General features: G+C 35.3%; 3 protein-coding genes across 4 annotated transcripts in view; all 3 read right to left on the bottom strand.

The window, feature by feature from the left end:
* LOC113091841 (engulfment and cell motility protein 1-like) overlaps window positions 1-3861 on the bottom strand; it is an 84216-nt gene extending 80355 nt beyond the window's left edge. The window contains exon 1 of one of the 2 annotated variants that reach the window (XM_026257491.1): window positions 3759-3861. The gene's annotated coding sequence lies outside the window, so the exon portion shown is untranslated. The remainder of the gene's footprint in view (window positions 1-3758) is intronic. The other variant, XM_026257492.1, reaches the window with a different exon arrangement.
* Window positions 3862-7012: 3151 nt separating this feature from the next.
* On the bottom strand, window positions 7013-11718 carry rp9 (RP9 pre-mRNA splicing factor). Its single transcript, XM_026257509.1, has 6 exons — window positions 11421-11718; window positions 11254-11284; window positions 10971-11100; window positions 10773-10864; window positions 10017-10078; window positions 7013-8146 (listed from the first exon to the last, which is right to left on the bottom strand). Exons 1-6 carry the CDS (start codon window positions 11570-11572, stop codon window positions 7951-7953), a joined length of 663 nt encoding a protein of 220 aa, XP_026113294.1. The 5' UTR covers window positions 11573-11718; the 3' UTR covers window positions 7013-7950.
* An 861-nt stretch (window positions 11719-12579) lies between these two features.
* LOC113091859 (UPF0711 protein C18orf21 homolog) lies at window positions 12580-14968 on the bottom strand. Its single transcript, XM_026257525.1, has 3 exons — window positions 14854-14968; window positions 13523-13692; window positions 12580-13423 (listed from the first exon to the last, which is right to left on the bottom strand). Exons 1-3 carry the CDS (start codon window positions 14869-14871, stop codon window positions 13276-13278), a joined length of 336 nt encoding a protein of 111 aa, XP_026113310.1. The 5' UTR covers window positions 14872-14968; the 3' UTR covers window positions 12580-13275.

Genomic DNA, 14968 nt, shown 5'->3' with positions numbered 1-14968 from the left:
CCAAATGTTAGTACATACAAGCAACGCTGCAGAATCACCGGCTTCCCGAGAGCACAGGTGCGAGGAAAAGCTTCAAATCCCGTCTACTGTTGGCTCAGTCTAAAAATGAAGCCCAACACAGTCACTGAGGAGGTTTAGACAAAAGTAAAACCATAGTGCAAACACAAGAGACTAGACCTATTTTAACAGAAATGGAATAAGAGAGCGGTCTCAACAAAGCTTTCTAATGACCCGGTTTTGGTCTCACATTGATATTCATCATCCGAAGCAGGGAAGTAACAGAACAGTTTCAACAGCAACAACATCGCAGATTCTCTTTACGCTTCCGCTGACACTTATTAGGCGACTTTAACACCTTCATTTAAACCTGTCTGCATCTGTAATTAATGTATTGCCAGAAGCAATAATTACATGCACTGCAACATTATCTACTAAACCAGGAAACTGATCTTGCCAGGCTTTGCTGGAGGGATGTGGTGTTGATGCCCATCAGATGATATCTGGTGCAGTATCACATTAGCAACAGAAATCTGGTTTTATGCAGTGGGAGGGATATACTCATGATGCAAAGCATTTTTGGGGGGGATACAATTGGTATATCTTAGTGCAGGATCCACGTTTTTACAGAAAGAGAAATAGTTGTAAGTGAATTTGGGTTTTGGTTCAGCAATGTTCCTTTTTGATTAACGCATTTAATTTAAAAAAATAAAATAAAATTTTAAGTTACAAATACAAATAAATACAATTTTTTTTTTTTTACTTTCCATTCATTAAAGAATATTTCAACACTGACAATAATAAGACATATTTGAGCAAATGATTTCTGAAGGATCATGTGACACTGAAGACTGGAGTAACGATGCTGAAAATTCAGCTTTACTACTGCAGAAATAAATTACACTTCAAAATATATTGAAATACAAAACAGTTATTTAAAATTGAAATAATATTTTACAATGCTGCTTGTTTTAATGTATTTTGGATCAAAGAAATGCAGCTTTGGTGAGCTCGAGACTTCCTTCAAAAACAATAAAAAAATATTTACTCACTAAAAGTTTAAACATATCTGCTAAAAATACACTGCCAACATGTACACTGGCTGGTAAACTTGCAGAAACTGACTAAAAGCCACAAAATTCCAATTAAAGGTGACTTGTGTAATTTTAACACACATAGAATTGCAAAACTAATGTTTATTGTTTGGAAACATTTCAAACTAAATCTTATTAGCACAGCAGTTCATCTTTAAGTCGGAACATAAGCACTTCACCTTCACCTAAACACACACACACACTCAAATATTTCTTTATGAAGTATGAATATAATTTCGCTTTAAGAAGATGCAGTATGGCACTCATAAATGGGGAAAGAAATCAAGCACCAATCCGATCATATAAGTCTTTTATAAATGAGGCCCCAGATCATATTGCCAGATAAAATTATAAAAGACATTTATTCATCATGTTTTTAATATGTTTTAAATGACAGATTATTTTCACATACAGTAGCAACCTCTGACGCATGTGGCTTTTACCAGTTTCTATGTGCAATAGATTTTCTATGTGACCACACTGGAGATGCAGTGGAAGAACACAAAGCCAAAGATTCTCACTCTTATTTTGGTGGCAAGAAGGATAAGAGAAGACAGTGACAAACACATCAGACAAGGAACAGTTGAGAATCCCTTGAGGAAGTGAGTTTAGATGTGAGATAAGGGGGCTGGGTGGTATGAAGGATATAAAGTGAGGGATAAAGGGAGGAACATAAAACACAGAGAGAGAGGGAATCACGTGCAATCATAAACTCACCATAAATTGGCAAGGTTGCACTCAGAGGTGAGAGTCTGAGAAACTGCAGAAAGAAATTAAAATATACATGCCGCACATTTCAATGAGCCGCTACACAGCAACTCCTTAAACTTCTGACTCTTTTAGAAAACTCATCTGATCTCAGTTACTGCTTCCACTGCACGACAGAGACAATGATAAACCCCTGACTTCAACTCAGAACTGAAGACAGGGAAAAGCAGAAGCATTTCTTACTTGACTAAAGATTTAGTCATGAGCCACCCTCATGGGTTCAGCAGGATGCAAAAATCTAAGAAAGTAGAACCCCATGAAAGTAGTGCACATATTCATCAAACAACTGTGGCCTAGCAGTGCAAGCTCTGAAACAGTGTGCCACAGTGCTCATTTGGGCTTGGTGGATTCGAATCTGGCTTGCAACATTAACTAATTTGCTTCCATGCTCTGTCTATCCTGTCCTATTTCTCACTTTCTATATACAGAAAAACATGCATTTGACATCAGTGTTGTGATGTGACTCAATTATTTCTGGCCCGGAAAACATACATGCTGTAAACATGCACTGGATATGCTTACATCTCAAAAGACCAATGGGGCAAGACACTGAGCTCACACTTGCCTTCAGACACAAAAGTGACTCAACGACATGAGGATAAGAGAAGTAGACTGTCACTACAACAAAACACATTCTCATCTGGACTCCACAAGACCAGCATGCATCTGAACTACAAAGTCAAGGAAATAGAAGCATGAGAAAAAGATGAAGACTTTGAGCTTCTGATAGATTTTTTTTATATAAAAAAGGAACAAACTATTTTGTTCCCAGAGGGCAAGTTTTTTACTACTTGCAGATGTAATTTCTTTCAAGATTGTGACACACTTTCCTAGCTAGCTATTTTGAATATACCAAAAGTTATAAATACAATACATTGGTGTATTAAGAGTTCTGTAGGTATTTCAACATTCTCAAATAGGACTGCAACAACTAACTGGTATAATTGATGATAAAAAAAATAGTCAGAAACAAATGTCAGAAATTACTTAGGCATGTCAGTGATATCTATAACTACAATTTAACTGAAATAACATCAGTTTAGAGTCATCTTAATAAAAAAAGCCATACACAAATTTCTTTCATATACATTTTACAGTCTTAAGCAAGATAACTGCACAGTTTAATTAAAATATGGCTTATATATAAAACGAAAATACAGTTAGCCTTATTTATTCCATTAATCGAATCACTATCGATTTTAAGCATTAATCTAAGCATTTAAAGCGACATTTCAACCCCCACAAAATTCACCCAGCAATGTAAAATCTGTCATCAATTACTCAAGTGGTAGAGCACAAAAGGCGATGTGAGTAATATACATAATATTAACATCACACTAGTGAACGATGAGAATTAGTGTGATCGTTCCTTTAACTGGACCTTTGCACGCACGCAGTCATTTTTAAGAAAAAGCCAAACGAAAGTCTTATTCTCAAGTCCAAGGGGATCTTCCATAATTAAAAATCGGATCATGCGAGCAATAAGTATAACATATTTTGCTTTTCTACTTTTCTGAGCTTTACTACAAAGACAATAGAGAAGTCGCTGTCATTCTACATAACTGTAATGCACCGTTCTCAATTTATCACTGTTGAACAGGATGAATACTAGTGCATGTTTGTGACACTCTTCTGACCTCACACGTCTTCTTGTAAGTTTGAGTGCGTGTGGAATAAAACGTACAGTCTTTCACGCACTGAGCTCTGTCAAACTCTCCACCCGCTGCTATCTGTCTGTCTGCGTTCTATAGAGGGGCTATTCATGACTGTCTTATAACTGCACACTACAGCTCTTAAACTCAAGCCAGCAGGAGGGAAACAGCACGAACTGGCCTGTGATCGCAACCGACAGCAGATCAACATCAGGCGAATCGGTAATGCGAAATAAATCGTACAAACCTGAAGCGGCGAGGCGACTTTTCCTCCTTCCAGAGATTGATGTTTGGGAGTTTGTTGCAGTCGCGCACTCCCTCCCCTTCTCTAGCGCACTAGATAGATAGTGCTGATGTTGTTTTCACTTCCTCTTTCCTCCTCCTACCGGCTCATGATTGGCTCCGCCGCTTCAGGCGTCCACCAATCACAGCACAGTAAGCGCATCTCTCAGTCTAGTCGAGTTGATATCTTGATTGTGGTGTTGTTGCTAGTTTCTTGATATAAAATATTTTTATTTAATTAGGTTAATAAGACACATAGGGACTTCCATAACGTTAGAATTACTCTGTCATATTACTACATTTTAGGCTTTAGGTAGAAAATAGTTAATAGTTTTAATTATTAAAATTAAGAGATTTAATTAAGAAATTAAGTTCTACATTTTAAAAGTGCAGTAGGGAACTTTTGTAAAAAAAAAAAAATATTTTTTACATATTTATTAAACCTGTCATTATGTCCTGACAGTAGAATATGAGACAGATAATCTGTGAAAAAAATCAAGCTCCTCTGGCTCCTCCCAGTGGTCCTGTTGCCATTTGCAGTTACAGACCGCTCCCGGTAAGAAATCAACCAATCAGAGCTGCGGTCCGTAACTTTGTTTGTGTTCAAAATGTAGAAAAATGTATATAATAAGCGAGTACACCATAAATCCATTTTCCAAACCGTGTCTTTGGCTTGTCCTGAATCACTAGGATACACCTATAATAAGTGTTTATATTCGGACTATTTTAGATTGCTTCGGGGATACCGCGGCGGAGTAACCCAGTACCTTTGTGATTCTTCATAGACATAAACAGAGAAAGTAGTTCCGGCTACAATGTTCTTCCGCAAGATGCAAGCAGTTCTGTTTATTAACCGCTAGAGTGTCAAAAGTTCCCTACCGCAGCTTTAAATATCCCTCGAACTTAAAGGTGGGGGGGGGGGTACAATGGTGTTTCATGTATTCAGAGTTGTTCACAGTGTTAAATAGATGGATTCTAATGCTAAACATGGCCAAAGTTTTAAAAAATAATTTTGAAGAATGACTAAGAATTTCTGTGCAGAAAATCTTACTTCCGGGTTTGCACATGTTTCGGCTGGTTTTTGTCGATCATGGATCTAATGACGTAGACAAGAGCAGAACTCCTTATATGAGCATTTCTCTCAGAAAAGCATGCATGGCATACACATTGACCAGAGGAGAGCGAGACCGTGCACATCAATGCGCTTCAAAATCGCCGGCAGCGCTGTATAGGATTTGTTCGAGAACGCCTCCAAATAAGTGCATTTTTGGATGTGAGGGAAAGTTTGCGTGTTCAGCTTCCCCAAGAACCCAGCGGTACATGAACAGTGGATGCAGTTTGTTTTTCCGGGGCAGCAACGGAGTGTATCAAGTGCGTTTGTGTGTTCTGGTCATTTGAGTGACGAATGTTTTATAAACAAGGCCCAAGTCGACAGTGGATTTGGACATTGTTGCTATTAAAACATGGAGCCGTCCCTGTGATAAAAGACCCCATTTATGTTAGTAAAATTTGCATCAGATTTCTGTATTTTGTTGGAAATCAGCACTTAAGTGAATGGAAACAACACGAAACATTAGTATTATAGCTCCGCTCACAGCACGCCTCCAGGATCTCAGCTTTTTCCATAAAGAATCGGAAAGCTGTATTTTTATTTTATAAATATGATAAAACTAAAGACTTTTTGGATATATGAAGGATGCTGTACGACTCTATAGGTACTCAAGATTAACATGAGATTAGGTGAAACTGTGTATGTTATGTACCCTTTAAAATATAAAGTAGCAATGAATTTTTATAATTTTCATTGAATAAAAAAAATTGTAAGTAGCTGCTAAATATCTGCTAAATTTACATTAAAAAAGGCTATAAATAATTAATGATTTTCTGGAATGGAGGTTCAAAAAAATTATTGAATAAATAAATTGTTTTTTTAACTCTTCATTTATAAATAAATAAATGGATTTTTTTTTTTTTTGTTACAAGAGTATATTAAATATTTATATACTTAAGTATTTTTCAAAAACTTTAATTAACACAAGCACACCTTTGTCTAGAGAACCAGAAAACTAGAAACTAGAGAACTAGAAAAACTGGATTAAACCAAAAAATCATTGTCTGGCCATTAGTCTTAAGAGCATATTTGGCATTTTGTAAATATCTGTCCATCAAGCCTCAAAATCATCACAATGTCCACTCACACACGGCAATAGATTATCTGTCCCACACAAGCTGATACATTAACCATCCCTTGCGGACATCATTTGATTACTTCATTTTGATGACCAGAGAAGATACAATTCTATAAAAAGCCTTTCAAGAATGTCTAGAATTTTGCTAAGCAAAGCTTGTGATGTGAAAGGTTATGTAAACCAAAATCCAGTCTATATGCAATATCACTGCTGGTGTTGCCTGTAGTTTGTCTCTATATAAAAACCATTATGCAAATACACATCACGGGTGAATCTGTGCTTCAGCTCCTCCCTGAATGCTTTGACATGCTTAGGATTTTTCTTCAGACTGTGTGAAATGATGAACAACTCTAGTTCTTTAGGAAATGAAACTGCTGAAAACCAACACCATGCATCATGAAAACTGCACTGTTGATTAAACCAAATGTGACTTCTGTGCATGATCCTTATGCAGTAAAAGTATATGTTTTTCATAGTTCACCTATGAACATGAAAAATGAATTAAAGTAATTGGTATACTGGTAAACTGTGACGGGGTATTTGTGTGTGTGTGTGTGTGTGTGTATATATATATATATATATATATATATATATATATAAAATACAATACAATTATTAATCGCATTAATAAAATCTAGTATATATATATATATATATATATATATATATATATATATATATATATATATACTAGATTATATATATATATATATATATATACACACGTGTATACAATGTTTTGTAATTTATTTTTTGACGTTTTATACATATTTTTGTAGACAAAACTGCTGTGCAGGAATTTTCTGTCACAATTAAGCTTCAAATTACACTTGTCTGCTTAATCTTCCTCAGCTAATCCAAATTTAAAATAGCAATTCAACAAAACATGGAGATGAACAGTGAGAACTCATTAGTGAGATTCACAGCTCATCAGATAAAAAGGGAACATGTCACATACGCACAAGTTTCTAATGGCCCTGGCCAGATCAGAACAATGAGAGATACGATGAAAAGAGAGGAACTAAGAAGAAACATGAGAATCCAGCTTTTATTACCAGTACAGACACATTATGAAGATGAGAACAAGCTAACCACTTCATCTGGAAAAACAGTCCTGATAGACAGTCATAGACTACCATTAAGTTGACTTAATATTTAGATAATTAAAATCAATAATTATCTTAGTATTGTTTTCTTGTCTTTTTAAAAAGCATACATAGTTGCCTATTGAAAAAGCATTATAAAGAGTTCCTTTGATGATGTGATGCACTATTTATCTTGGCAAAAATTGGTGTATGTACTCTGATGACGACCGCGGGACTCAGATTTCAGCGATGAATGACGAGATCAAAGCAAAAGCCTCTTTTCCCCTCTCGATCTGCCTCTCTCGTGATGTGAATGATGTGCAAACCATCGTCAGCCCTTCAAGAGGTGCTAATTGCCTGCCACGTACCACGGCCAGATGCAAAAGCCCTAAACAATTTGATGGAAACTGATGACGTCAATTCACACATGTAATTTGAGTTAGAAGACCCTATAAATGCCCAGATATCAGATTACCATAAAAAGAAGTTGTACATGCTAAAAAGCCATAGTTATTAATTTATTTACATGACACTTATGGAATTCACTGTTCACAACAGCAGATGGCATGTATCATAAGCTCTCACCAGCAAATTACACAATGACACATTCTCAAAATGTAAATCAACATACATTCAGAAAGTGTTCTGTACAAACATCTGAACAGTCTGATAAAGGTCAGCTATTGGAAATCTGTCAGAGATTCACAATATCCTAAGCATTCCATGCGACAGAGGGGATTAAATGCATCCATGCATTATTAAGCAGATCTGAAGATGGCCTGGGGAACTGATGGGAAGCCTCCTGTGTATATCTGATAGGGCTGACGCATCCACTGCAGGCTTCTATGATGAACACTGAGACACCCAGACCACTGGCCTTGATTCAATCAGAGTCTGAGTCATTGCTAGCCTTGGCCTTGTGCTTCTTCTTTTTCTTCACGTGTTTCTTCTTTTCTTTCTTCCTCTTCTCTTTTTTCTTTTTCTTCTTCTTCCGGGTGTGATCGGAGGAGGCAGAGGAAGACGAGGTGGAGTCAGAGTCAGAGGTGGTGTCTTCAAGCATCTGTTTCAACTGCTGGATCCTACAGTGAAGAGAAAAAAGACACAAAATTATTTTCCATGCACAATATCGCAATAAGTTGACAATAAAGACACAATAAAACTATAGATAATGGACCTCTTTAAAGAAAACAACACTGAACATGAAACACAGACACCTCCTTTAAAATATTCCAGATTAATAAGTAGACAACTATAAATCTAAATTATGGTCTGTACCAAATCCTAAAAAGCAATATTTAAATAATTGATATATATATATATACACACACACACACACACACACACACACACATATATATATATATATATAGAGAGAGAGAGAGAGAGAGAGAGAGAGAGAGAGAGAGAAAGAATTAATTTTAGCAATGCTCGAGAAAAAAAAATGCATTCACATATAAGCATGTTTGTGTTTATTTTGTCTTCAGCGTTGATAAAATAATTAATATATTAATAATATTTATAAGGATACATGCATTTATACAAAACAGTTGACTACTTATGGTTAACAACTAACTTTTTATATTAATATGACATTAAATATAAAATGTAAATAAAATATGGGAATTTTTATTTGGTAAATATTGAAATCTACAAAGAAAGTATGAAATAAACTATATTCCAAAAAAAAAAAAAAAAAGAACAAAAAGAGATGTCTCTTAAAGCACTTTAAATACATCTTAGTCGTTATCTTTGCAAGTCCTTTTGGTGGCGCTAGTGGTCCAGAAATGACACACTTTCACCTCTGAGCAACTGGATTTGTTTTACTTAAGAACTTTATTATCTTTAACTCAATTAAATTGCTACCGATTTGAAGAGGAAGCTGAAAACATAAGCACCTTCTGACAGCTTTTGCCACATTAACAATTCATCAGATCACTGCTGTTCAGAGGGTCCACATCCTTTAACAGAGGCGTGTCTCCTTGGCAACCGCACAAGCCCGTTTTAGATTTGCTTTCATTCACGACATGCTGTGAAGACCGCCTCAGCGTTAAAGCGGCTGACTTCTGACTTTCAAGTATTTTTTTTTTTTAAACCAGCTACTTCTTGTTTTCCAACATCCTGCTGAGAAAATCAAATTGCCAAACCTAGTGGGAATGTTTATTAACAGTATTAACAGAATAACCTGTCAAAACGGCCCACAATGGCTTTAATTACTCCCATGTAGCAAGAGCTCATCAGCACACAGTAGAAGCGTGTCTCAGTGGAGTGAAGAGTTACGTGATCATCTGCATCAGGCTTCTTTTGGTGAAGTAACACAATTGATCAACACGCTAACAGAGAATGAGCATTCTTACAAGATCTTCATCTCATTTACAGACACAACCGCAAACAGATTTGGGGTCAGTACCATTTTTAAAAGAAATATGCTTTGATTCAAAAGTAACAGGAAAGACATGTATAATATTACAAAATATTTAGATTGTATATGAATTTGGTTCTTTTAAACTTTAATCAATGAAGCCTGAAAAAAATATACCTGGGTTTTAACTAAAGTATTAAGTGGCACAACTGTTTTCAACACGGATATTAATAAGAAATGTTTCTTGAGCAGCAAATCATGTGGCACTGAAGACTGGAGTAATGGCTGCTGAAAACTCAGCTTAAACATCACAGGAATCAATTACATTTTAAGATACATTACAAAAGAAAACGGTTATTTTAAATCGTAATGATATTCCACAACAATACTGTACTTTTGATCATATAAATGCAGACTTGGTACATCACTTTGACTGATTGTAAATCACCCGTATTGATTATGTATGTAAATTAAATGCAACATGTCACTGGCAAAACTATTTCAAATATTAAGCACAAGTGCTTAAAACACTTGAGGGTACTTGTTTAAAACATGACAGACATTTATCAGTAACAGAGATCATGACGTACCTAGTCTCTTTTTCATTGCGTTTGTTTTCACGGATGATATCATACATCGGATCCTCATGCGCCTATGAGAGAATCACACAAACAATATAAACATTCATAAACAATTCAGATTCAACGTATTACAATTCATACAGACTTGCAACGGAAGTAAAGTATTTTAGAGTTTGAAAGTAACTGTTAATGTTTTTGTTATGTTGAGCTGTTGATATGGCTTGGAATTTTACTGAGAACGAATGGCTTGGATTCAATGTCACACAAAAATAAAAGTTTTCATCTGTGCGTGAATGAAAGAGTCTGATAACAGGAGGGACATCAAGATAAAGTGAGTGGTTTTTGGCTGATCATGTGACCTCTTCATGTCAGCCCTACCTACTTTTATCAGGCCACTGATTCACACTTTCCCCAAAAGTACTGAACAATTCTTTGCAAAAAGGCTGAAAACTACCACGGCCAAAATGTACATGAGTATACTTATGTGTAGTGTTTCAAAGGTGCAGAAACAAAAAAATAAACATTTTAAACTTTAATCAGAAGCGGAAAGAGCTTAATTGCCAAGTGTGTTTACACACGCACTCAAGGAATTTGTCTTAGTGTCAGATGGTCGGATAAAGGATGAAAAAACCATGACATTATCCATTCAAGAGTTCGATTAAGTATCAGAAATCTGTATTTCAGACAACTGCTTTTTCACATCTCAATTTCAAACTTTTTTAAATAAGTGACTACAGTGTAGAATGGGCCACTTGTGCTACTCACCACTCTGAACTGCTCCAGTTTCTGGTTGCCTTTGATAAAGAAAGGACATTCTCTGTCTCCCGTTCTGTGGCCGTATCTCTTACATCTCCAGCCTACACACACAGTTTGTGCACTAAAGATTACTCAATTAGCTTCATCAACACTGTAGAAGCTAAAATATCACTTCAGTGAAGTGAAGGCATCTGAATGCTTGCTTACACTGCATGACCTTCACCTCTTTCCCCAGAGGCATCCACAGTCCTTTAGTGGGAGCGTGAGCCAAAAAGCTCCTAGCGTCCTCATTACCGGGGTCATCAGGGATACAGTCCTCTGGTCTGTCATCCTCTTCCTGCAAAAGCAGTCATGCATGTATTGCCAAATGCTCACTCAAACCCTAATTTCTAATGCATTTACACAATCTCAGATGTAAAAGAGGGCCAAAACAACTAGTTTTTGTTGAATCTGGAGAATTGAATGCCAACACTTCAAGCCGTGGCCAAACCTTAATGTACCCAGGCGGTGGATTTTCATAGCTGGAAGGAAAATGAAGAGAGAGTCATCAAATTTATGCAGGACAAACGAGAAACTTTGTGATGACATAAAACTAACATAAATTCTGATTATATAAAAACTCTCTTCGAAAGCATTAAGTATGCAGCAAATACTCACAAAGTCTCCACGTGCTTGAGTTTCTGCACCTCTTGAATCAGTTTTCTGGTTTGGTGTTGGTATTTGCCTTCATCATCTTGTTTTGACTCCTTGTGTTTCTTTTTTTCATGTCTGTCCTCGTGGTGTTTTCGGCTTCGTTTGCGATCTGACATTGTACATTCGTTCGGGATAATTTCGTCTAAATACTTACCCACATTTTAAATCCAAAAAGTTAAGTATTTTAGGGTAATGTTGATTGTAAAGGCACATATATGAGCGTTTGACCACTTCCGGTAAAAGAGCGAGCGCAGTGGATTAGTAAGAGATGTCAAAATAAAAGTCTGCAAGTCACGCGCATTGAGGTCAAAACTACTTGGTATTCTGTTATATTGTGGTGTGAGATAAAGACATCTATATCAATATAAATATTCAGTGTTTAGGCTCTCTTTAACTTTTATGGGAAAATGTAGGTTTTGGCTTCAATGAATAAACTAAAGAGGGTTAAAAGTTACTTTACTGATTTCATTTGCCTACATTTCGACCAAAATTTTTATAAATAAATGCAAGTTTACTAATAAAAACCCAACTCATGGTTTTGTTGCCTAAAGTTAGGCTCTTCATACAGTGTATTAGAGACTCTTTGATTTAAGCAGTATTTATTTGATATTGGATCTTTGCATCTGATACTTTTACCCTGCTGGCATGTTTTTTTTTTTTTATTATTTTTTTTTTATTTATGTTTGTATGCATACTTGTTCAATAATAGCATTTGAATGAAAGTGCATTTATCACGTTAATGTTACTCAGTAATAATAAAAGATATCAATGCATGGCATCAGAAAAAAAAAAGTCAGCTCCTTATGCATACATTCATACATACATGAAACCATAACAGACATACTCTATTGTCCAATTCAATATTTAAAATCACCCCACATACCCAAACTATTTCTTCTGGTGTTTATGTTCTAATTATATGATACAGCTGATAGTTTTTGAACATTTTTATAAGCAGAAACTGGGAGTCTGTTAGGAGCATGATTTATTTTGTAATTCCAGCTTTGTACATCCATTAACACACACAGTGTTTCTTCATCAATATTTATTTTTTAAAGATGTTTAATACAACTTAAAAAAGGTGTAATGTCTTTTAAGAGGACTAAATAAACAGGCAAATGTCATTATTTTACTTTTTATTAAAAAAATATCAGTCAGAGATCAAAGAAGACAAAAAACATGATCTTTCTTTTTAAAAGTATTGAGAAGAAAAATAGTCAGTATGAAATATTTTTGGTCATTTCTTCATAGTTTGATGCCAAATAAGCCATCAAATGTAAACAACCCAGTACAAATTTTATAAGAGTACAAATAATAATAATAATAATTCAGTGTGCAAGCCAATTGTAAAGACAAACCTTCTTTTAATATCAGTGACCCAAACTAAGAGCTGCAGATATAAATGTGTGAATTCAAAGTTTACAACATTAACATTAAACACACAACATATAAAAGTTGTTTTTTTCTTGTAAAAAAATGAACAATATGTGGGAACGTGAAAATAAATGGCAAATTAAAAAAAAACTACAAAATGTCACAGCATGGTTCTGTAGCACAAGTTACACTCCCCTACAAAATGACTTTTTTCCCCCACTCATTCACAAGGATTCAGAAACAGACACTTTATAGAAGGAAAGGAGACATTCGGTTCAATATTATCCTGCCCTTCAATATGATCCAGGCTAATGTCTCCTCCACTAGGTGGCATTGCAATACACAAGGAGAAGTGATCTTCATCCTCAGCAACTCTCATGCTCTTAATTTCAATCGCTCCACTCAAAGTGGGCCAGAGTCTTTCATTTTAGCGGCCCTAAGGTCTTCAGAGAGATGAGAGGAAGTCCTTCAGACCACCTTTCTTGCTCTTCTGTTTGTTTTCCAGCATAAGGATCTTCTTGAGGCGGGCGAAAAGCGACAGCTTCGCACTGCCAGACTTTGATGATGATGAGCCGGTGTTTGAAGATACTGACCTGTGGAAAGAAAGGATTGTATAAATGGTTTCAATACCTGAGCTAAAAGGCTAGTTCTATGTCAACCTGTAACATACACACTCGCTAAGAGCAGCTTACCGTGGGGTACCACTTGGTGTTCTGTCCATTACAGATTTCAGAGTAGACCTACTGGCTGACTGTGGAGTTCTTTGTTTGCCTGCACTTCGGTTCCTTGGCAATGTAGACAAAAGCTCCCGATTCATTCCAGGTTGTCTGGACATCTTATTACAGGTGTGACACGTTGCCATCTAAGAGAAGAAAGCATCGTGGTTAAATGGTGGTAAAATAATATGTTTTTGTTCAAGTCATCATGCCAGCGCATTACCATGACTTTCCTGATGAATAAAAAAAAAAGATAATAATAATAATAATAATAATTATTATTATTATATTCATTTATTTATTTTATAATAGTGGTTTTATGAATATGATTATGATTTAAAAAAATTATTGATGACAAAGTTTGTATGTAAAATTATTGATAGATTAAAACCTTAATTCTCTACATATGCAGAAAAAAATAACAAAACAAAAAAAATCGTAATACAAAAATATCATAACTATTAAAGACAAATCTGAAGAAATAAAGTTTGTCTGACATTCGATGTACTCTGGATACTGGTATGGAAAATCCCTGGAAATTAATAGTGTGGACAGCAATGTATTTCAATCTCTCAGTTTACAAAAACATTCAAGTCGATTGGCCAATCTTTTCATGCTGTCTAGAATCCCAGACAAAATTGCAAAAATTAAATACAATAGCAATAAAATTAATTGTTTAACACAAATAAGTTATTAAACAAACGTCTTGCCTTTCATATTGTTATACTGTTGTGCTAACAAGTTCCATACTATGATAGCCACGTGTTGCTGACACTTAGGATCACTTATCTCAAGTATTTCACACATTGTATGTGAACGTGAGCTCTATATACAGCAAGGTACAGGCCATAAGTACACTGAACACATGCCATTTACTCAGCCAGAGACTAGCACTAAATTAAGCGGACCAACCACATGCTCCTATGCTTTATATATACAATAATCATCTTCTGTATACTCTTCTTTATACTGGCATACAATTTAAGCTTAAAGAAATGAATACTTTTATTCAGCAAGAATGCATTCAATTGATCGAAAGTGACAATAAAGACATTTATAATCTCACAAAAGACTACTATTTCAAATAAATACTGTACTTTTGAATTTTCTATTTAAAGAATCCTGAAAAAATACATAGTTAAAAAAATACTTTTTAAAATTAAAATTAAAACGTTACATTAAATTGTAATTATATTTCTCAATAATATGGTTTTACTTTATTTTGATTCAATAAAAACAGCTTTGGTGAGCAAAAAACTGCACAAAACTACTTAATCTACATCCTTCTGCGTGGCATTTGAACTCACCGACACAAAGGCAGCCATTGCTTGTCGAAGTAACAGGTGGATGCAAGCTGAAATGTAGATGATTAGGTGAGAGCAGATATGTTTACTACAGAGCCCTTCATGTTTGGAGATATAA

This window comes from Carassius auratus, unplaced genomic scaffold, assembly GCF_003368295.1.
Source record: "Carassius auratus strain Wakin unplaced genomic scaffold, ASM336829v1 scaf_tig00214327, whole genome shotgun sequence".
Classification (NCBI taxonomy): Eukaryota; Metazoa; Chordata; class Actinopteri; order Cypriniformes; family Cyprinidae; genus Carassius; species Carassius auratus.
The sequence above is the reverse complement of the archived record's forward strand: the minus strand, read 5'-3'. Positions and strand labels throughout refer to the sequence as shown.